This window comes from Phyllostomus hastatus, unplaced genomic scaffold (assembly GCF_019186645.2).
Source record: "Phyllostomus hastatus isolate PE091 unplaced genomic scaffold, TTU_PhHast_1.1 phas_contig_196, whole genome shotgun sequence".
In the NCBI taxonomy this organism is placed as follows: domain Eukaryota; kingdom Metazoa; phylum Chordata; class Mammalia; order Chiroptera; family Phyllostomidae; genus Phyllostomus; species Phyllostomus hastatus.
The window spans coordinates 14239901-14264275 of record NW_025333709.1 but is presented as its reverse complement, the minus strand read 5'-3'; the positions used below and the strand labels follow the sequence as shown (position 1 = coordinate 14264275).

At 38.0% G+C, this 24375-nt stretch overlaps 1 protein-coding gene across 1 annotated transcript in view; it reads left to right on the top strand.

Annotated features, from left to right (window-relative positions):
• The first annotated feature begins 1597 nt into the window (after positions 1–1597).
• SEPSECS (Sep (O-phosphoserine) tRNA:Sec (selenocysteine) tRNA synthase) overlaps positions 1598–24375 on the top strand; it is a 37928-nt gene continuing 15150 nt past the window's right edge. The window contains exons 1-8 of the mRNA XM_045834357.1: positions 1598–2360; positions 3183–3337; positions 5446–5564; positions 5888–6046; positions 8633–8786; positions 12449–12551; positions 18247–18376; positions 18508–18599. Coding sequence (XP_045690313.1) covers positions 2247–2360; positions 3183–3337; positions 5446–5564; positions 5888–6046; positions 8633–8786; positions 12449–12551; positions 18247–18376; positions 18508–18599 — 1026 coding nt within the window. The 5' untranslated portion in view covers positions 1598–2246. The remainder of the gene's footprint in view (positions 2361–3182; positions 3338–5445; positions 5565–5887; positions 6047–8632; positions 8787–12448; positions 12552–18246; positions 18377–18507; positions 18600–24375) is intronic.

The window sequence follows — 24375 nt, the reverse complement described above, 5'->3', positions numbered from 1 at the left end:
CGGTCAACAAAGCAGCTTTGAAGGCTTTTTCAAAGGAAAACTTGTAAAAACAGTTGCATATTTGGGAGTAAGATCTCCACTTTTCCAAAGTTTGAAGGCTAATGCTTATTTTTAAAAAAGTGAGCTAAATTTTCATTATTTTTGTGATGCAGACACCAGCCCGCAGTGTCTGAATCATTATGGATGAAATGAGACATTCACACGGATTACCAAGTCCCGTGGAGGGAAAGGGACAGCAGCATAGCTTTTCTCTCAAGGGGAGCAAAGGCTGCAGCCTCCACCATGACAGGCCTTTATTTCTATCTCTGGGCACATTACACTTCGGTCCTCATTTTCTATGCACGCGTTCACTTTAGGGGGTTACCTTATACACAAAACAAAGGAGCCAATGCTGCTAATCACATCGCAAAAGAGGGATATTTGCAAATGAAAAGGCAGAAGTGGTTGAACTGGTTATACTCATCCTTGGAAGGTTTTACATGGATTTTAGGAAGTTACTTTGCAGTGAATGTCCTCAGTTCAGGGTGAGGGAGTTTTAGCAAAAAGCAAGACTCATAGTGGTCTAGGTACATAGCAGGCCTGATTCTCCACGGGAGAACCTATCCGTGGGTCCTGTACATCTCTGAGTGGGAACTGAGCCCACGCCATGCAGAGCGGTCTCCTACATTTTCACAATTTACCTTTCTGTGTAGTTTTACACAGTTCTCAAATTGTCTACATCATTTAACAAATATTTGCTGAACCTCTATTATGTGTTCAGTGTGTGCTTTGAACATAGATATGAAATATAGCCCCGTCAGCCAGGATCTCAAGAGTCTAGTTAAGGAAGATAGGAAGTTAGAAACTGAAATTCTATTTAGGCAAGTACCATGGCTCATAAATGGTAGGATACCCTGGCAACATGCAGTAGGAACAGTGGTGAGTTAGTACATGTCAAACCACTGACTCCTAGTGGGTGGGGGGTACACATGCAAGGGCCTGGTTTTTAGTGTTTGCTGATTGCCATGGTGTAAATGCTCCCACCATGGCAATTTCAAGCTACTAACATGATGCCACCAGAAAGGAAGTTGGATAGGGATGTGTAGCAGCACACATTACATATTACATTCTATTTCCACTGTACGGATGAAATCGATGTGCATTATGTCAAAAGCATAGGTAACAGTAAAATGTAGTAAAATAGTTAGGAAGCGAAGAGTTCAAGCATTTATTACTTTTGTTTTTTTAATATAGTTAACAATTGTAAACTTATTGTTAAAAAGCAGCCATATTTAAAAACCTGCTCACGAAATTATTGAACATTTAACAATCAGCACTTGCAAGAAAGTGTGAACCAGGGCAAATGGGCTGTAGCACATCCCTGGACAAGAGCGATGTCAGCAATTACTGTCGAGTCACCTAAGGTTAAGACTGCAAGCAAACCGAAGGCAGGGATCCTGCCTTTTCATTTCTGTATCTCTGGCACCTAGCTCTAGGTTGTTGACTGGTCAATGTAAATCATTAATGCAATATATATATTTTTTAAAGTTAGCCCCTACTATATTCTGGGAACTATTCTAGGGGCTTGACGTTGGGACTGGGTGGATTTGGCAGTAAAAACCAATGCACTGCCTTTACGAAGTTTGCTTCATGGGGGTGCGTGTGTGCATGTGTAAGAACGAATTTCTGTCATACAAGGCTGTGAGTGACAGGGGTAAAAATTCTGTAGTGCAAAGGAGAAAAGGAGTGGATAACTGCTATTTCATAAGGGTTTGTGTGACGAATTAAGTAACGATGAAATGTTCTGGAATCCGAGAGACACGGTCCAAGGAAGGCTGAAGCACAGACACTGCGCAGATCTCACCATTCAACAGGACTGGCACGGACTAATTTAGGAGATGTTTTCTTCGGGGAAACCCACGCCGTTGCCCTTCACTTTCCTCCGCCCTCCTGCACAAGTGCAAGGTCCTTCCTTACAGTCCGTCTCAGACACTAGGGATCAACTAGACCAATCCGAGGCAGCGAGGCGGGGCTAATTTTCAGTGTCCTCCGAAGTTCGCAGGACGCGCTGACACCCCTGCGCATGCTCAAATTCTCCGGTTTCCCGGTGCACCGGCAGAGGCGTTTCGCGCATGTGCGAGAGTGAGACGTGAATTTTTGACCCGAGGTCTTGCCGTACCGTCCGGGCGGCGCGTTGCCTCCCGGTTTAGTCCCGTGTCCGTTTCTTGTCGACTCTTCGCGGTCCCGCCACAGTTGCTACCAGCACGATGAACCGGGAGAGTTTCGCGGCCGGCGAGAGGCTAGTGTCGCCGGCGTACGTGCGGCAAGGCTGTGAGGCCCGCCGCTCGCACGAGCACCTCATACGGCTGCTTCTGGAGAAGGTACCGGACTGTCGGGTCCCTCCGCAGCCGCCGCCGAGCCCCCAGGCTCCGCCCCGCTCCCTGTGACTGCAGAGTCCCGCGGCCCTGGCTCCGGTTTGCAGGTTGAGAGCTGTCCCCGCAGGCTGTCGCAGCTTGTCGTGCATTGTGCGGACTTGCTGCGCTCAGCTCCGGCTCGACCTCGCCAACGCCAGCAGGATCCAGAGAGTGTTAGTAGGGGGAGTGTGAGGGTCGAAACTTTTTGAGTCTCGCGTGTGTAACTTCGAGAGACGGAAGTGAGTGGAAGTCCCCCTTGGTTTACTCTTTTGTTTGCGGAAAGGGCAAAGTTCGCACCTCCCACCGAGAACTCGGGGAACACGTGTTTGTAAGCCACGGTTTACCAGCTCGAACCGAGTGCTGCCTCGGAACGCCCCAGGTGTCCCTTCTGCCAGCATTTTGAATTTTAATTTTACTCAAGATTGACAGCCTCTAGTTTTAATACTCTGGTTTGAAGAATCTGCGTTGAAGATACGGTTTTCTTGGTTTTCGGTGACCTTAACTGAGTGCAACTTTTAAACCCGAGTAAATCTCTCATCATGTTCACTTATCCCTTGCAATCCATAGTTAATTGTAGTACAGTGTAACATACAGAGTTTTGCCTATTTGAAGTTTTTTCATAGTACTCCATTTCTGTCTGAATTTTAGACAGCAAGGAGCAGGGCAAAAGAACATATTAAAAAGTTTTAAAACTCATTGAAGTGGGTTCTGGGGAACGACGAAGCCCTCTTACATAGTATTAAATGATAATTCAGTATAATTACATGTTTTTTGTTTGTTCGTTTTAAGGGCAAATGTCCAGAGGACGGTTGGGATGAAAGCACACTTGAACTCTTCCTGCATGAGCTCGCAATCATGGATAGCAACAATTTCCTGGGCAATTGCGGTGTGGGAGAAAGGGAAGGGAGAGTGGCATCAGCGTTAGTCGCTCGGCGTCATTACAGGTATTTTTTTCAAATAGCATGTGAAAACATTTGTCTTTTCCTTGCTTTTTTCCTCCTAAAAACAATGGTGGCAGTATTTATCATGTTAGATTATAAAATGTCTGTCTGGAACCTACTTCTTCCTTACTTAAGTGGGCATGTAAACTAGATGCAACAATTTAATCTGAGTAGTTGCTTTTCAAGGGAGGAGGGTAAAAGTTTTTGACAGGTTGTGGGTGGCTAACCATACTGGCTATACATTTAAGAACAGTTAACCTAGTAAACCTAGTGTTTGTAAGAGTTTAAAACATGTTACGATTTCTTCTGTGTTTCTTTCCTACAGTCACAAGTTTTTTGTTTTTTGTTTTTTTTTTTGAGAATGACCTCTAGGTAGGACTTCAAGCATTGTTTATGTGCATGTAAACTGAATCCCATTTTATAGGCACCTTGCTTTTTGTTGTGATAGATGTAGGAAAAGGTATATTCAATTTAATTTTAGATTATTAAGTCACTCTTTTATATTTTTGTAAAAAGTGTTTCTTCAGTTCTAATAACCATTTGACAGTGATTCCAAATATAATCATTTCTCTGTTCTCCAACCTTTCTGTGAGATACAGGTATACTCTTAAAAATTCCTGTCTTCCTTGATTTCACATCATGGTGAAATTTTCCATCCTGTAATACTATTTTATTTCAATCAAACCACCAAACTTCTAGTTCGATCAAAAGGTACAACTTCAAGTTATAAAATAAGTACGTGGTGGGATGTAAGGTACAGCATGGTGTCTGTAATTAATAATACTGTATTGTGTGTTTGAAAGTTGCTAAGAGAGTAGAACCTTGAAAGTTATCATCACAAGAAAGAAAAATCTGTTACTGTGTATGGTGATGGATGTTAAACTAACTTGTGGAGATTGTTTTATAATATATACAAGTATGGAATCATTATTTTGTATATCTGAAACTAATATGATATTATATGTGTCAATTATATGTGTCAGTTAAATCCATTGCAGTTAAAACCAAAGATAATGAATGTATATCTTAGGTGAAAAATTCATATTAAAAATGGACTGATAATGGTTGATATTAACTGTAAAAAATTCTTTGTACGTGAGGTTTCAGTGGTAATGAAGTGCGAAACTAATGTCCTGTGATAATTCCAGTGTGTAGAATTTCTGATCTCTTTTACTGTAAATTACAAATAGATTTTTATTTTGAAGACTATTCAGAAGTATTTTTAAATAGCATTATAACATCTAATTTGAAATGAGTGGATTTGCACACGTTTTCAGATAATGGATAAAGGCAACACTTGAAATACCAACTCATCCCCACTGCAGCTTAGCCCCCTCCTCTGGTTAGGGGAAGAGGAAAGAAAGAAGAGAATTTAATGTAGCATATGTTTTGTTTTTCTATTATTGCACAGCAAACCACTTAAAATTTAGTGGCTTCAAAGAATCATTTATTATCTCATAGTTCTGTGGGTGAACTGAGCTCAGCAGGGTGATGATTGCTTTGGGTTTCTCATGTAGTTGCAGTCAGATGTTGGTGGAGAATTTAAGTCATCTGAAGGTTCAGCTGGACAGTTTATCCACGGTGCTGCACTTAGATTGCTGCAGATGGCCTTAGAGAGCTCAGATGACTTCTCCATGTGGCTTTGGCTTCTCCCAGCAGGGCATGTGGATTGTAAGAGGGAGTCCCTAGAGAGCAAGCCCTTCAAGAGGCTTGGTTGGAGCTTCCAGCTTCTTATGATCTAACTCAGATCATGGGTCTAACCAGACCATTTCTTCTGCTAGATTCTCTCTGGCCAAACAAGTCACTGAGGCCAGGCCAGGTACAAGTGGAGGGAATTAGACTGTGTCTCTTGGTGTGGCAGTACCATGTGGGCATAGGGAAGAAAGGGATTAATGGTTGCCACCTTTGGAGACTAGATTTCACAGCATAGTTGATGAATTTGTTTCAATTTAATAGGATATTTGTATAATAGTAATAGTTGATGAAATATGTCTGTAATAGTTAAGTATTGCACCTGGTATTTTTTTGGTTATTGTATTTGTATATTTATACAATTGATTACTTAGAACACTGAATATTTTTGTCTAGTTGTTGGTCCATTTTTTGCTTAGGTTCATTCATGGAATTGGACGATCAGGTGATATTTCTGCTGTGCAACCAAAAGCTGCAGGTTCTAGCCTTTTGAACAAAATTACCAATTCTTTGGTCCTGGACATCATAAAAATAGCTGGTAAGTGCTGTGTTAATCATAATACTTTTGGCTGACCGGCCACTCATGCCTTTGCCTAATTTCTTTTGTTAATGCATCTTACAAAAAGGATATAAATGGCTTTTGAAAAGACATATGTATATATAAAAACCTTTAGAATAAGATAGAAAATCAGAGCCATAAGCATGGAAGATGAATTTGGCTGTGAGCTTCCTGAGAGTGAGTGCAGAGGAAGTAGCTCTAAATCTACAACTTCTGTTATTTGCTGGAAGTATATTGTTTCTTCAAGAAGATGCTGGTTTTTTAATGGAATAACTAATTTCTGTTTTACTTCTTATTCCTAGGTGTCCATACAGCGACCAGTTGCTTTGTAGTGCCTATGGCAACTGGTATGAGCCTGACTCTGTGCTTCTTAACATTGCGACACAAAAGACCAAAGGCAAAGTATATTATTTGGCCACGGATAGACCAGAAGTCCTGCTTTAAGTCCATGATCACTGCAGGTAAAAGAAGAGAAGTGTTATATGTAATGTCTTCAGTATCCCAGTTAGGCATTTCAGACTTTTAATGTAAAGATAGAGATACATGGAAAGAAACTAAACCTGTTCCTATTTCTTCTTTTTATTGTGTAACATACACATAAAGTTTGCCATTTTTAAATGTACAGTTCTGTGACATTCACCTTGTTGTGCAGCTATCACCACCATTCACCTCCAGAGCTTTTCATCCTCTGAAACTGAAGTTCTGCCCACTGAACAGCAACTGCCCCGTCCTCGCCACTCCCAGTCCCTAGCTATCATCATTCTGCTTTCAGTCTCTATGAATTTGACTGTTGCAGGCCCTTCACATAAGTAGAGTGTTTGTCTTTTGTGACTGACTTGTTTTACTTATGTCTTTAAGATTTAATCCATGGTGGTGTATGTGGCAGAATTTCTTTCCTTTTCAAGGCCTGACTGATATTCCATTCTGTGTGTGTATCCCACATTTTGTTAGTGAATTCATTCATAAATTCATTGATAGACACTTGGGTTGCTTCTACTTTTTGGGTATTGTGAATAATGTTGCTGTGAGCATGGGTGTACCAGTACCTGCCTGAGTCTCTGCTGTGAATTCTTCTGAAAAGTGGAATTCAAAATACATATTCAAAAGTAGAATTTTTGGATCGTATGTTCCCGTTTTTACAATGGGGTTATGAATAGCTACCTTACTAGATTGTTTTGAGGATCAAGTGGGATGACGTGTAAAATGCCCAACAGTAATTCCTGGAGCATGAATCGTGCTTAGAAATGTCGGTTGAATATACATGAGTGGAGTACATGTAAATTTTCACCATGAGGCCTAGTGCGAGGATAACAGATATCATGCAGTACAGATGAGACAAAACTTTGCATTGGTATTTTAGTATTTGGCTTTCTCAAGTCAAATTTGAATATTTAAGGTCGTTTTTTAATGGCTTCAGTCTGTTATATGAAATGAACAGTAGTGGGCTATAATTAAACTGTATTATGTGTAAATAATCCTAAAGAAACTCATGTAAAGAGATTTGTAAGAAGGACATATAACAGAAACTAATCAACTTTTAAAAATATGCTGATTTATTTTAAGTGGCATAAAGTTGTCAAGTCTGTTAATTTACATCCTGTTAACCAAATAATTGATAACCAAACTTAGGGAAAAGATTGCCTTACTGATAAACTGGAAACTTTTTTCCAAAAGATGTTATGATTTGGACCACAATGTACAGTTTATTCTTTTCCAGGATAGCTTCTATTCTTAGGCAGCAGCATAGTTGTATTCTTTAAAAAAGGTTGTATTTTAATTGTTTGAAAGCCACAATAGTGTTGGGTCTAGAGAATCTGAGAAATAGAAAATTAGCCATCCTCAGGGAGCTACTTAAGTGAAGTTTTATGTGTTAGTTTTAATAGCTGTGAAGATTTGAATTAACCTGCACATCTCTGCATCGAATATTTGAAATGATGACTTTTTAGTGGCAAAGGTTTTATTTGTCTGTAAATAGAATGCAGACACCTTGATGTGGATTCTAAAATACAGAAGAAAACTACTTGCTCTTGACTTTGTTATAACGGGCAGTGTGAACTCAGGGAAGCCACTTAATCTTCCTGAACTCTGGCTCCCTTATCTTTGAAATGAATGAGTTGAGCTAAATGGTTTCTAAATCTCTTTAGGCTTTTAAATCCATGAATCTAGCTGGGCTGCTAGATTTGGTATTTGGGAAGACAGAAGATTTGACTGTATAACTTTCTGTGCAAAATTTCCCAGGTTTATTTTCTATCCAGTTTCTGAAACTTAAACATTAAGGGTTTACTTTTACCCTGAGTAAAGTATTCACTAGTATCACAGTGTACTTGGTTATGTAAGTGCTCTGTACATTATTTAGTATACATATTGCTTATACACCTTTTTAAGTTTATGGATACCTAAATATTTACTTACAAGTTTACATAGTTATTATTTGGGTGGACCTTTGATCACATTATAATTAAATATACTAATTCAATTAGAAATTGAAAAATAATGTTTATATGTAGGTTACAGAAGGCCTTGTAAACTATGAGATGAGTCAGTATTCCCTAGACTACTAAAATTCATTACCCTTTTTTCTAGAGGTAAAACATTAAGTTGGCAGTTGTGATTTGTTTTCAACACGAGTTATTATTTTTGTCTCTGAATAAAGCGAACTTTAAGATAAACCTTAAGCATTGCGAGAGAGTGTGTAGATTTACTTTTCCGTGGACTGAGACTGAACTGGACTACATGGTCCTTTTCATCATCCGTGACCGTTACTACTTTTGTAGGTATCTGTGGAACATTTGTTTTCCTTAACTCCCAGAATTAATCTTCTCATATCAAAGTCCTAAATAGATTTGTGGGTCTGGCTGAGGACTAGCTGTCCCTTGTGGTATTCGGCCTGCCCTGGCCTCATCCCAGTACCGAGCCAGCTCTTTCTGGCTGGAGCAGGGCCCAGCAGCCCCATGAACGTGTCGAGTACAGCACTGCATTCTAGAGTGCCAGGGTCTTCTCTGGTTCCAGTTTACGCTCATGTTTTGATTTCTGCTTGGCGGGGTCAGGTTTTGAGCCTGTGGTGATAGAAAACGTTTTAGAAGGCGACGAGCTGCGCACGGACCTGAACGCAGTGGAAGCTAAGGTCGAGGAACTTGGGCCTGACAACGTGCTGTGTGTTCATTCCACTACATCCTGCTTTGCTCCCCGGGTGCCTGACAGGTAAATGATAGGTGAATGTTGTCCTTTAGATATCATCAGTTTCTTAAATAAAATGCACACATGCTCATTCTCAAAGATGCCTAAGTAACAATTGGCAGTAAGTAGGTGAATGGACTGTTCTAAGAGAATAGATTGACTTTGTGGAGAAACAGTATTATTTCTTGAGAAAAGTAAAATTTGATATATAAGAAGGAGAAACAACTGGTACCCAGTGTGGAGACCCCTGTATCCCCTGAGCAGATGCAGAGCAACTGTGTTCTTGCTCTTTTGTGGTTTGTGATCCCCTGGCATCTTTTCCCTCATTATTTAATAGGAGTTTCTAAGCTAAGTATTGGGTTTTTACTTGTTTTCATTGCTATCTCCACTTCTTTGATCTTACAGTTAGTTTTCATATGCAGGAACTATCAGTAGAGACATTTTTAGAATTATTTACTGCCCTTTGGTTATTTTTTAATTGGAAGATTAATTTAGGTGTACACAGTGGTTGTCTTTGCATTCTGAGAAAAATGCAAATGTTTAAGAAAATAAAAAGCAAAATGAAAAAAAAAAGCAAATGTTTACTTTTCTAAAGGATGCCCCCAAATTTTTGTTCTGAAAGTATAATAGACTTAGGTATAGAGGTGCTGGGTTCTTTTTTTAAAGATTTTATTTATTTATTTTTAGAGAGGGGGAAGGGAGGGAGAATGAGAAGGAGAGGAACAGAGATGTGGTGTCTGAGAGAAACATTGACTGGTTACCTCTCACACAACCCCTACTAGGGACCAGGTCCACAGCCCAGGCATGTGCCTTGACAGGGAATCGAACCAACAACCTTTCAGTTCCCAGGCTGGCATTCAATCCACTGAATCCTATCAGCCAGAGCCAGATTTCAAGTTTTGACATAAAGTTTTTGTTTCCTTTAACATTTTGAATAAAGTCCTAGAATTTGTTAGAACTATATTGACTTTGTGCTATTTTTGTAGTATCCATGGAATCACATACTACAGCAGTAACGAATGCATATTAGCTTTTACTATCTTTTTTTTTTAAAGATTTTATTTATTTATTTTTAGAGAGGGAAGGGAAGGAGAAAGAGAGAGAGAGAGAAACATCAGTGTGCGGTTGCTGGGGGCCATGGCCTGCAACCCAGGCATGTGCCCTGACTGGGAATTGAACCTGCGACACTTTGGTTCACAGCCCGAGCTCAAATCCACTGAGCTACGCCAGCCAGGGCAGCTTTCACTATCTTAAAGGCAGACTTTAAGATACAATTTGAAAACTATGCTCTTGAAAATTCACCTTGCTTCAGTCATGAATTTGAATTTGCTTTAAGAATATCTTGAAAATAATGCAATAATTAATAAATAATATAAGAATAAACTCTTACATTTCACAAACTGCAAACCTACGTTTGCCCCACCCTGTATTATATATGCTTTTATTATTTACCAGTCATAGGTATTTTAAATTTATATTGAAATATTAATATGAAACATCTTTGTTCTTTTTTCATTGATGGTGTTGCTATCTAGAAAAATTTTAATGTGATAGAAATAAAACACATTTCCAAAAACAGCATATGGATATTTGTATTATCTATTTATCCTTGAAGATAGTGTTGTTTTGTTTCACCTTGAGTAAATCTTTTTGGATGTTCATATATGCTTGCTGCAGTATTAAGTATTTTACATGTATCATCACATTTTTTGTCATTAAAATTCTCATATACCACTTTTTAGCAGTGTTATCTGATGAATGTTTCTTATAAGAGGGGACCTTAGGAAAATGATCATGCACTGTTATTAATAATATGTTTGAATATCTGATTTATTAAGTCTAAAAATACATTTTGATTTCACATTAAGCTTAATTCTTTTGTACTCTCAATTTGAATAGATAGATATTGTCCTTATTAGTCCATTAATTGGACAGAGAACATTGTGGGGCAAAATCAGCCAAAAGAAATGTTAAAAAAAAGAGGAAGGGTATCATGTCTTTAATTGATAAACACCTTAAATTAGAATACAATTTTATTCACACAGAAGATATATTTTCAGTATCCCTTTGCCTTTCACTAAATACCTGTATATACATTCTTAATATTAGTAGATTTGATCAATTCAGAATATTTAAAACTACTCACAAGTGACTTTAAAAAAAACACAGTGCTTTTGTTATTATAGTGCCTTACTGTCAAGGAAGTTTATTATTAATGAATGCTTTTGTTAGAAGACAAACATCTGAAAGTGCTTTTATGAAGAAAATACTGTGTATATCTCAGAAGGTCTATTTTGTTAACAACATTGATTAGTTTAAATGAGGTGTTCTGTGATTTGTGAGATTTATGGAAATGAATGATAAAATGAGTTTTTAATTCATAAAACTCTAAGGGAGGAAGTTGAAAACTTCTGCCAGATTAACAGAATAAAGTAATTTCTATTTGTGGCTTAAAAACATATGAGTGCACATCTACTATAAGAAGAATAAATAATACATAAATAGATATAAATCTATATACTGTATATTTGAAATACATTACATGTAAAGGAACTTTTATTGTATAAAAATATCTTCCAAATTCTTTGTGTTGTAGAAAGAATATTTTTTAAAAATTAATTTTATTAAACCATAGAATTTGGTCTTTGCTTTACAGTGTGAAGACATTCTTGTTAAAGATAGCCTCTGTCACAAATATTATTTGACTTTGCAAAAGGATATCATTTATTATACTCTAATTGAAATTTAATTACCTTTGCATAAAGTTAGACTCTCAGATTGTCTTTTCTTTATGTTTCTTTTTTAATTTAAATTTTATCTTTCAATAACAGTTTGCACTGACTATTATTTTGTATTAGTTTCAGGTGTACAGCATAGTGGTTAGACAGCCATATCCTTTACAAAGTGTTCCCCTTGGTATTTCCAGTACCCATCTGGCACCATACTTCGTTATTACAGTATTATTGTCTGTATTCCCCATGCTGTACTTTACATCCCTGTGTCAGATTGTCTTAATGTAAGGAGTGTCAAGTGAGAAAGTAAGAGTGAATTTAAAACCAGATTTTTTAGTATCCAAGTTGTTGGAAAATCTTATTTGGTACTGAAACATTTTAATGTTCTGTATTTTTTAATACACTGAAGTCTATATTTGAAAATGAATTTTTTACACTGTAAGATGTTTGATGTGAGACTTTTGAAAGATTTTTAGATATGCTTATTATTTTGCAGATAATATTTTTAGTATGGCAAGCAATGTGAGATTTTTTAAAGATTTCAGGATATGCTTACTACTTTACAGATAATATTTTTAGTATGATAAGTGGCCAAAAATATTTCAACATGAATGTATCACATTATAAGGGGTCATTATAAATAATCTGCTTCTTGCATTTTATATAGGAAATTTTAAAGTGGCTGAAACCGTCTATACATATTTTTATAAATACATATTTTCTCATTTATTGGTAACATTTTAAATTTAAAAGCTTTTTAAAGTTTACCCTAAAAGTGCCTGCTATGCCTTGCCAAACTGCCAAATTATATATGAAAATATTGCTGTAGAAATTTAAGTTTTGTTATTTTTTCTCCTAGTATACAGTAATATTAACTATTAAATTAGTTTTCACACTGTAACTTATAAAAGCACAGTAGGAGTGTGTCTTTCTATTGAATATTTTTGTTTACAGGTTAGAAGAACTGGCTGTGATTTGTGCCAATTACGGCATTCCACACATAGTCAACAATGCTTATGGACTGCAGTCTTCAAAGTGTATGCACCTCATTCAGCAGGTGAGAGAGTTTAGGAAAGTATGTCAAGAAAAAATGGATTTTAACACGTAGAATTACTACTTTTTCCTGCAACTTAATATAGTAAAATCAGTTATTTGCACCCAATATTTACTCAATAAAACTCTGTTTAAAAAAACTGATTTTAGAGAGGAAGGGTGTAGAGAGACATTAACATCAATATGAGAGAGAAACATTAATCAGTTGCCTCCCATAGACACCCCAACGGGGATCAAACCTGCAACATACATATGTGCCGTGACGGGGATTGAACCCACAGGCTTTTGGTGCATGGGATGAAGCTCCAACCACCTGAGCCACCTGGCCAGGGCACTAAAAGTCATTTTTTGGTAGTATGGTGGTAATTGGACTAATAGCTTTGGTCAGAACCAACATAGAAATATTTAAGGGGCTTAGTTTTTAACTTTCTGAGAATGTTTCGTTGCTGGGATTCTCATTTTTCTGAATACTGGATTATAGTATTTTTCAAACTATATCGATGATTTGTTCTGCATTTAATATTTAAGGAAATCATTTTATCTTATCCTGGACTAGAAATGACTTCATTTATAAAAACATTCTAGCATATAACTGGAGTAGGCAGGTTTTAAAAAATGTTATGACTTATAAGTATCAACTAGATCCTGGTCATCTGTTTTAGGTTCTTATTTTGAAAGTATGCTTGGGTTACCCATCCCTCTTAGAATGCGAGTGACAGCCATGGCCTGCTAGGCTTTGTGTATTCAGGCCTCTGCAGCTTCTCCGAGTTCATTTCCTCCTGCTCTCCTCTTGCCTGCTGTCTCTGGCTGCACGGGCCTGCCTGGTGTTCCTCCGTGGGGCCACAGGTGCGCGCACCGCCAGGCTTCTGCTCTCACGCATCCCTCTCACTGGGCTCCTCTTCCAGGAGGTGCATGGCTGCCTGCCCTTTCTAGGTCAGCGAGACCGTCTCAGACACTCTGATCTAAAATAACACCTCCTCTCCCTTGCCACCATGTCTGTTCCCCTTTTCCTGTTTTACCATTTTCATCAATTTTAAGATGCACATTTTTTTAAAGATTTTATTTATGTTTAGAGAGGGAAGGGAGGGAGGTAGAGAGAGAGAGAAACATCAATGTGTGGTTGCTGGGGGGTCATGGCCTGCAACCCAGGCATGTACCCTGACTGGGAATCGAACCTGTGACACTTTGGTTCACAGCCTGTGCTCAATCCACTGAGCTACGCCAGCCAGGGCAAGATGCACATTTTTCACTTCAACATTTCTGAAATTGGGATGTTTTACAATTATTGGTGTCTTATAAATGTTAGTTGGCAATTTTTCTTACCTACTGCTATGTAAAATAATGTTGCTTCTTAAAATGGATGGCCCTTGCTCTTTTTCTCATAGCACTTATTACCATTTAATAGAGTATTTATTTATTGTCTAGTTATTGATAGTAATTAGAATTAAGTTTCTGTCAGGACAAGGACTTTGTTTTGTTCACTGTCATGTCCTCATTACTTAGGACACAGTACCTGGTACATAATTGACACTCGATAAATAGTTACTGAAAAAAGGGAATGACTACATGAAGTATTATGAAGTATAGTACAAATAGTTAATTATTCATACTATATTAGGAAGTGGATAGGTATTATCCCTGAATGACAAGTTATATCATTTGTGTGCATGATGAGTTAATCACATACTCACTTCTGAAATACATGTGATTTATGTCAAGTAGACACAGGTTACTCACAGGTTACCTGTGGTCTTCTCCAACGTGGTGGTGAATGCTTATGAGCCCAGGAAATTTTTCCTAGTACATTTTTTTTGTTTTTTATCATTTGAGTATACTAGTATCATCTCTGATATAAATGTGGCTTATATGATAGTAATAGCTGATTTACTAATTTCTTTACTCAAAAGTTGTACCTGTTAGGATGTACTTGGCAGCAAGTAACAGAAATTCCAACTTAAATTAGCTTAACCAATAAGGAAATAGATTTGTTTATATAACGGAAGAAGTCCAGGATTGGAGTACACTGTAGACATGGTATGTCAGTATTTCTTAAGATCTTTGGAGGAAAACTACCATTTCCTTGATGTCCTTTTCTGTTATTCCTGAACTTTTTAAGGCTTCCTCACAATTCTAAACTAGATTATATCTAATTTGATTGGTAGCAGAGGAAGGTTGTATAATTCTCTGTGCTGGAAATATTAAAAATAATTTTAAATCGGTGATTTATTTTTATTTCCCTTCCCCTTTTCCCATTCTCTTCCTTTCTCCTCTTTCTAAATTTATAGCAGCCTCAATTTTGAAAGTCAAATGTATCAGCATTATGAAAAGTTAAGAAAGGGAGAGGAAGGAGCAGAAACTCATTCATAACCCTGTGACCCTAACACTCATAGTAATTTATGTATCCACTTTTTCTTGTTTTATATACATTTACTGCTTTTTATATATTGTCATTGTGGGCATTTAGAATTAACTTTTCAAAACAGTGAAAAATATATGTAGTTTTTTAATTTAAATATAAACTTAAAGCTTTACACTCTATACATGCCTATGAAGTTTCAAAATGATCATTTTAATTGGTTCCTTAATGTTTACTTGAAAATTGTTTACTTAACCTGGGAGTACTCTGTGTTTTGGTGCTTATATATATTTTTGAATACTGGAAATCAGGTGGCACCCTTGAAGAAGTTAAGATTGAAAGAAAATGAGCTCCAGGATAGGATACGAAAGGTGCCCTCATAGTTGTGCATCAGGAATACCCTGCTCTGTCATCACCTCTCTTCATTCATGAGGTGGTTTTACTAAAATTTTAACCAGAAAATTACACGGTAAGATCAGTGAGTAAATTTTTTTACATGTAGCTATTCTGGTGTTGGAGATACTATATTACCTTCTATAATGGTCACTTATTCAGAAATTTTAAAAAGCAGTACACAAACATTCCATTTTCCCAAATTGCTCCTTACAAATAGAGATGGTGAGTCAGTTGCTTTAAATCGAATAAGTACTTGGGTCTTACTGAGTGCTGATTACTATTTCCGACATTCTGAAAAATTAGTTAGCTTTAATTCTTCCCAGTAGTTCGTACTAGTGATATATGCCATTTACTGAGTACCCGTTGTGTGTCAGGCATCTTGCTAGACTTTCAAAGTTTATTAACTTAACCCCAACCATTTAGGTATGTTTACTGTTTCCATTCTACAGATGAAGAGGCAAGCTCAGGAGGCCTGAGTGACTTGCCCAAGGCTTGAAGCTGCAAAATGGCCCATGTAATTCATTGTGACTCCAAAGCCCTATATTTTGCTCTAAAAGACAAAGTACTAACACTGCAGATACTTTCTTGGGAAGCTCATACTGTAATAATGAGGCAGTTGGTGAAGAACTAAAATGTGTCAGGATTCCTTTTTTTTAAAGGGCAGTGCCCCAGAATGACTTATTGCAGCATGTAGGACATTCTGTATGCACAGGTAGTCCCCAGGCAGTCAGTTTTAAAGAACCTACACTTCTGTTTATATACTGAACTAATTTAGGAGACTCATGGAATATGGATGTTAGGACGGTGTAATGGAGAGGGATATAGTAGAATTATAGAAATACATAGAATTAATTATTGTAGAGTCAGATGGATTGTAAAGATCCAAAGAGTAAGGAAGCAGCAACTTTGTTTATTAAGAATTTGAGAGAAGTACATCTTATATTACTCATTCACAGACCTAATTGTCAGTTCAGTTAACAAATATCTACAGGGTTCCCACCGATGTGCCAAGCACCAGTGTAGGTGCTGGGGATGCAGGAGTGAGTACAACAAAAGCCTACCCTCATGGAGCAGAAGCAGGCAGTAAACAATGAGTATGACGGGTCTTGGCTGATGCTCTCATATTTTGGAGGGGAGGGGTGTCAGAGTAGATGGAGTGATCCAGGATCCTCTCCTGGAGTCACGGGGTTGGGAATCTGCCTGTGCCAAGGACTGACTTAAGTGTGGATTTTCGACTCTGCAGGCTCCCAGTACCTTTAATCCCCACGTTGTTTAGGGGTCATCCGTATTCCCTGCTGCTGTCTCCAGATCCTGGAACAGTGTTTGACAACTGCTAAATGGATGAGCTGATAAATTTCAGTTCTTCACTTCATAGAACATGCTTCTGTTTTCCTATTTAAACTCTTCCAACCTTCAAGGTTTTTCCTGCTCTTTAATAGCCTCTGACTTTAGTGTGGAGAGTGAGGTCCATATACAACATAAATCCTTCGTGAGATGGGTCCAGCCTCTGTTTTCTTGCCACAGATGTGCTGCCAGCACTTTCTGTGCTGCAGTGATGAAGGAGTTTAGCAAAGTTGAGGGCACTGATTGTTCTCTTAGTAATCCCACTCCCAACTGAGGTTCAAGTTTCTCTCAGGAAGCCTTGGACAGTACTTAAATGTCAATAGAAGGCAACTATAAGTGTTTGCTTGATTTTTATATGCTACTACTTTGCATGTTTTTCAGTTATTTTCTCTATCAGTCTTACATGCTTCTGTTTTCCTGTGATACGGTGAGATTTTTCTCTGATCACAGTTTATGAGAAAATTAGAAAAGTAACAGGAAGGTTAAGAGTTAAATAATCCTGTGATGGCCTCCAGCTTTTGCTGCTTTTACCTGTGGCCTGGCTCTGGTCTCTTAGATTAGGCCAGCTATCTGCTGCTCCTATTTTTCCTGAGATACAGATGCAGAGAGAAAGTGCGATGCTGAAGGTCAAATGCGGTTATAATATTAATAGGAATGTAGATTCTGAATTCAGATTGAAAATCTGTCACCACAGATAAAGAAAAAAAATTCTTAGTTGAAATTTAGATAGTATCTCTGTTTTTAAGAGGAGAAAATTGAAGCACATTAGATAGAAGGTCATAGACTATGTCAGATTGGAACTAGAATTTGGTTTTATATTTCTGTTAAGTAAGTGTTCAATTTTTTATCAGAATATTAGATTTTCACTTGAAGTTCATTTGCAGTAGAATGAGATCACCTAAATGATAACATTAGGAAACATGAGTTAAATGTAGAAACACTGCCAAGAGTTAATAGGAATTTCCATTAGTCAATGTTAAAAATAAAAATTTTCTTTTTCTCTTTTGTTTTCTGAGTGGTGGTAGGAGCAGACTTGCTGCTTTAAGTGGTCATGCAGGTAGTAGGTTATCCAGGAATCAAAGAGAGGCACTCACATGTGTGACTAATCGATTGGCAGCGTGGGTGGCTGCAGTCCATTAGATTATGGTGGCCACTCTTAACCTCACAGAGGGTGTTTAAAATTACTTAATAGCTTTAGGGCCCACTGTTGACATTTATTGTTGAATAGAGGATCACAGATGATAGGCACAGGAGGAATCCACTCTCTCTTACCCAATTTTAAGGTGAAAGGCTCTGTTTCAATATAGTTCCCTCCTGAATTGATACTAAAACCCTGCCTTCTCACAGGGTTGTTGTGAGGATTAAGTGATTTTTGTGTGAAAGCAGGTTGTAAACTATAAAGTGCTGTTCCACATGAAAGGAGTATATGTTTAATATTTAGAGGTATTCAGTTTAATATTTTAAAATATTTTACTGGCACTGTTGCAAAGAATAAAATATTGTATCTGTTTTTGATTTTCATGCATTATTTTACTGGTGTTTATTTGTTAATAGTCACTGTTGTCTCTTCTTCTAGAAACTAATATGTAATATTTTATTCTAGGGGGCCCGGGTTGGTAGAATAGACGCTTTTGTTCAGAGCTTGGACAAAAATTTTATGGTTCCAGTAGGTGGCGCTATAATTGCTGGCTTTAATGATTCCTTCATTCAGGAAATCAGCAAGATGTATCCAGGTAAATAAATTAGTTGCTCTTCAGAAAAAAGTAACTAACAAACAAAAATCCATTTGTAAATAGGCTACTATAATAAATCTTAATTTCCAAAGCTTTTTTACCCTCCTGATTATAACTTGTTCTTATTTCAGGAAGAGCTTCAGCTTCGCCTTCTTTAGATGTTCTTATTACTTTATTATCACTTGGATCAAATGGCTATAAGAAGCTATTAAAAGAAAGAAAGGTAAGCCTTCTCTTTAGGTATAAAATAATAATCTTATCTAGAATGGCACTCCAAATCATTGGTGATTTTGCCTATTAGTTTATTATTTTGGATTATATTTAGGTATCCAGTGCGGTCCTACAGGATTTTGTTTGATCTGGAACCACTCTAGCTGGTTTGCAATTAATCATTGTCATCCTGTTTATCCAGGTAGTCCAAGGAGTCTTGGACAGGTGATTTTGCTTTTTTTTTTTTTTAGAAACTTCTACATTAGGGATTCTTATACTTCAGTAAAATTCAACTCATTTATCACTTAGCGCTTCTTGAAAGACAAATGGAAAAGGCTTTTCTTTTCATTTTCGGAAGCCTGGAGACTTGTTCAGGGATGAGACATCAGTCAAAGGAGGAAGAACCAGATCAGACGTTGGCCAGCTTCTCGTTCTAAAATAATACATTTATCCCTTGCCATTATTAGAATGTTGACCTCATGGCTATATTGACTGTGAAAAGAAAAGTGATATTTGTGCTTGAAAACTGAGCTTTGTCTCTAACACTGAAAACTAGCCTAACTCAGGACAGCTGCAACATCGTAGACAGAGACAGTGTTGACAAGGTGAGTCAGACTAAGATGTTTTATTCATCTCTCTTTGCGGAGAGCTGGAGGCCCCTGCGCAGTTTTTGTATCTGTGTAACTTTTGAATGCTTAGTAGCAATTATAGCACCTTGGATTTTCTAATAGTACTTTACATATTTTTAAATATTTCCATCTGTGTTATTAGATAGATCCCCTTCACAGCTTTATGGATATGAGTAAGTTTAAAAAATTTTGTGCCCTGTTTTACCCTGGTCTTTCTGCCCCTGCTCATTCAGTCCATAGGAAAGTATTATTTACGTTTTTTAGAATTTATTGGTCCTAGAAACAGAAGAATGGAGAGAGAGGGAGAGAGAAACATCAGTATGTTGTTCCACTTATTTATTCATCATTGGCTGCTGCTTGTATGTGCCCTGACTGGGGATTGAACCTGCATCCCTGGTGTATCAGGATGATACTCTAACCATCCGAGCTATCTGGCCAGGGTTAATAATTATTTACTTTTTATTGTGAGGATATCTTAAGATTTACATGGTAGAGGAAAAAATATGTAACATTATTAGTCAAATTAAACCTACAATGACATACCACTACATATACACCTATTAGGGGGTCTAATTAAAAAAAAAAACAACCTGACAATGTTAAGTGTTGGGCAAGATTGCAAGCAAGTAGAACTCAGACATTGCTGGTAGGAATGAAGATAGTATAGCAACTTTGGAAAACACTTAGTGGACATTTGAAATTTTACTGTATATAAATTATGCCTTGATAAACCTGAGAATTTTAAAAAAAGATTAGAATGAAACTCTAGTTTGATAAACTCCAAAAAGTAATCATCATGGTCACAGATTGTCGTAGCCAAGAGACCTCAGAAAATCTTTCAATGAATGTTCTCCAAGAACAGATGAAGGCGCTGTTTATAGATGAGGAAAACTGTCCTCTCTTTCTATGAGAGTTAAGTTACATCAGATTCCTGTGGTCTTAGCTCTCTCGTAACTAGTTGTGTCACTATGGGAAAGGCACTTGAATTCACAGATTTTATTTCCTTACTTGTGAAAGAAACAATTGATATCTCAGGCCAATTCTAGTTCTAAAAGACTACAGAATATTTTTAAAAATACTGCAATTACTTCCTGGGCCGGAGCAGCATGATCACGGTAATTGGCTTATGAGTTAGTAATCCAGCACCAGACCCATTGGTGATTTATAGACCGGACACGTTGTAAGGTTGAACAGTTGAAGATGTTGGTGTCTTCGGTTCCAGGGTGCCTCGTGTCCACTTCGGCCCCTGCCAGTCGGTTGTGACCCTCCATCTGAACGATGCCAAGCCCACACCAGACAGCTTTGAAGTGTGGGCCAGTGTTTCTGTGAAATCCACAGCAGATAAAGTCGAGTGTGGGATAAGTTTCCTGGAGTAGATATTTAATTTACCAGATATTTATTGAGTATATGTTTTGTTTCAGGCACATTATAGTGATATAGCAATCAATAAAATAGACAAAGATGGAGCTTACATTGCATTCAGGGGAGACCGGCAATGAACGAGTAACATAAAACATAAATTATAAAGTTTGCTTAGTACATAAGTTAGAAAGGTGAAAAGTGCTCTGGAAAAAAAGGAAGAAGAGTAATATAAGGGAACTTGGGGATGATGATGTGGTGGTGGTGAGTGATGGGAATTGTTTTTTAAATACAGTGGTTAGGACAGTCCTCACTGAGAAGGTGACATTTGAGTTGACATGAAGAAGTTTGAGGGAATACACACATGGGATGGAGACGAGTGTTTTAGGCAGAAAGCCAGACGTGTGTTTAAGGAGCAGGAAAGAGGCCAGCGTGGCTGCAGCAAAGTGAGCAAGAGAGTTGTGGGGGCTCAGGTCAGGGTGGTAATGGGGCGGGCTGATCGTGTAGGGCTTTCTAGGCCACAGTAAGGTCTTCGCCTCATGTTCTGAGTGAAATAGGGAGTTACTGCAGGGTTTTGAATAGAGGAGTATTGTGATCTGACTTATTTGGAAGGACCACTCTGATGGCCATGTTGAGACCAAATTAAAGGGGCAAAGGGTAGAAGCTTGGACCCTATTAGGCTTTTGCAATAGTATAGAAGTGACGTGAGCCTGGATCCAGATAGTTAACAGTGGAGGCCGTGAGAAATGGTTGGATTCTAAGTCTCTTTTGAGCCAATAGGAGTTCCGCATGGATGTATCGTATGACGGAAACAGAGAAGTCAAGAATACTTGTGAGATTTTTGACCTGAGCAATTGGAATGATGGAGGAACCACTGACTGAGATGGGTAAGCCTGTGGGTTTCGGTAGAAGGCTAAGAGTTCAGTTTCTGACAAAACTGAAGTCAAAACATCCATTGACATCTAGATAGAGATGTCAAGTAGAGAGTGGGAAATGAGTCTTGTGTTCAGAGGTAGAACTGGGCTGGAGGTAAAGATTTGAGGAATTAATTGGCCGAGAGACTAGATGAAATTGCAAGAGAGTGAGTCTGAACAGAAAAGTACAGGAACTGAGCTCTGGATACACCAACATTAAGAAGCCTGGGAGAAGAAAAGGTACCTGCAAAGGAGTTTCAAATAATGGCCTGACTGGTGTGGCTCAGTGGGTTGGATGTTCTGCAAACTGAAAGGTCACTGGTTCAATTCTCAGTCAGGGCACATGCTTGGGTTGCAGGCTAGGTCCTTGGTTGGGGGTGTACGAGAGGTAACCAATTGATGTTTCTCTCCCTTTCTCCCTCCCTTTCCCTAAAAATAAATAAAATCTTTAAAAATAAAGGAGTTTCAAATAACAAAAATTTGAAGAGGAAACATAATTTTTTATTTTTCGATTACAGTTGACATGCAATATTATATTCATTTCAGTTGTGCAACCCAGTGGTTAGACATTATGTAACCTACTAAGTGATCACTCTGGTAAATCTAGTCCCCCATCTGACGCCATACATAGTTATTACTATATTATTGGCTACAGCCCCTATGTTGTACTTTACATCCCCCTGACTATTCTGTAACTACCAATTTGTGCTACTTAATCTTTTCACCTTTTTCACTCGTCTCTCCAACCCCCTTCCATCTGTCACCCATCAAAATGTTCTCTGTATCTGCGATTCTATTTCGGCTCTCATTGTTTGTTTTGTTTTTTAGATTCCACATAGAAGTGAAATCATGTGGTATTTGTCTTCCTTTGACTTATTTTACTCAGCACAATACCTGCTAGGTCCATTTATGATGTTGTAGGTAGCAAGATTTCATTCTTTTTTTATGGCTGAGTCATATTCCATTGTGTATATGCATCACTTTAAACAATTTTTTAAAATTTACTTGTTTTTAGAAGGAAGGGAAGGGAGGGAGGAAGAGAGGGAGAGAAACATCAATGTGTGGTTTCCTCTCATGCACCTCCTACAGATGACCTGGCCTGCAACCCAGGCATGTGCTGTGACTGGACATCAAACTGGCCACCCTTTGGTTCGCAGGCCAGTGCTCAATCCACTGAGCTACACCACCCAGGGCTATGCATCACTTCTTTATCCACTCATCTGTTGATGGACACTTAGGTTGCTTCCATATCCTGGAGATTGTAAATAATGTTTCAATGAACATATGCGTGTATGTTTTTTCAATTTAGTGTTTTGGGTTCTTTGGGTAAATACCCAGAAGTAGAATGCTAAGTCCTTCTTTGTCTCTTGTTGTAGAACCTTTGTTTTAAAGTCTGTTTTGTCTAGTGTAAGTATTGCTACCACAGCTTTTTTGTTTGTTTTCATGTTCATGAAATATCTTTTTCTGTCCCTTTACTTCCAGTCTGTGTGTCTTTGGATTGGGAGTGAGTCTCTTATAGGCAGCTTATGTAAGGGTCTTGTTTCGTTAACCATTCAGTCTCCACGTGTCTTTTGATTAGAGCATTTAATCCATTTGTATTTCAAGTAATTGTTGATAAATATGTATTTATTGTCATTTTATTTACATTTTTATCTTTCTTGTAATACTGGTTAGGTGGTAATGAACTCCTTTAACTTTTGCTTTCCTGGGGAGCTTTTATCTGTCCTTTGATTCTAAATGACAGCTTTGCAGGGTAGAGTAATCTTGGTTGTAGGTCCTTGCTTTTCATCACTTTGAATATTTCTTGCCAATCCCTTCTGGCCTGCAAAGTATCTGTTGAGAGATCAGCTGACAGCCTTATAGGAGTTCCCTTGTACATAACTAAGTGCGTTTCTCTTGCTGCTTTTAAGAGTCCTTGTTTTTCATTTTTGGCATTTTAATGATGATGTGTCTTGGTGTGGACTTCTTTGGGGTTATCTTGTTTAGGACTCTCTGTGCTTCCTGGACTTGTGTGTATGTCTGTTTCCTTCACCAGGTTAGAGAAGTTTTCTGTCATTATTTTTTCCCATACGTTTTCAATTATTCCTTGCTCGCTCTCTTCTCCCACTGATACCTCTATAATGTGAATGCTGGTATTCTTGAAGTTCTCCCAGAGGCTCCTTATACTATCTTCATTTTTTTTAATTTTTTTTCTTTTAGCTTTTCTGATTAGGTGTTTTCTGCTTCCTTATCTTCCAATCTCTGATGTGATTTTCTGCTTCATCTGCTCCCCTATGGATTCCCTGTAATATGTTCATTTTAGTTAGTAGTTAGTGTACTCTTTATTTTTGATCAGTTCTTTTTTATATTTTCTCTGTTTTTATGTTTCCTGCCTCTTTGTTGAAGTTCTAAGTTCATCTACTCCCCCTTAAGTTCATTAAGCATCCTTATAACCAGTGTTTTGAACTCTGCATCTAATAGATTGCTTGGCTCTATATTATTTAGTTCTTTTTCTGGAATTTTGCCCTGTTCTTTTGGGACACATTTCTTTGTTTCCTCATTTTGGCTGCCTCCTCATGTTTGTCTCTATGTATTAGGTGGAGCTGCTGTGTCTCATGGGTTTGCCTTATATATTAGGGGTCCTGTGGGGTCCAGTGGCACAGCCTCCCCATCACTTGAGCTGGGCATTCTAGACCCATCCCCATGAGAGCTGTGTGTACTCTCCTGTTGTAGTCAAGTTTCGGTTACTGTTGGCACTTCAATGGGAAGGATTTCCCCCTAGACGGATTGGGGCAAGGACTGGCTGCAACCACCGTGGAGGATCAGCTGTGCAGGGGCTGATCCTACAGAACAGGGCTTACTTCACTGGGGCCTGGGGCCTGCTGAGTCCTCCCCCGGAGCATGTTCC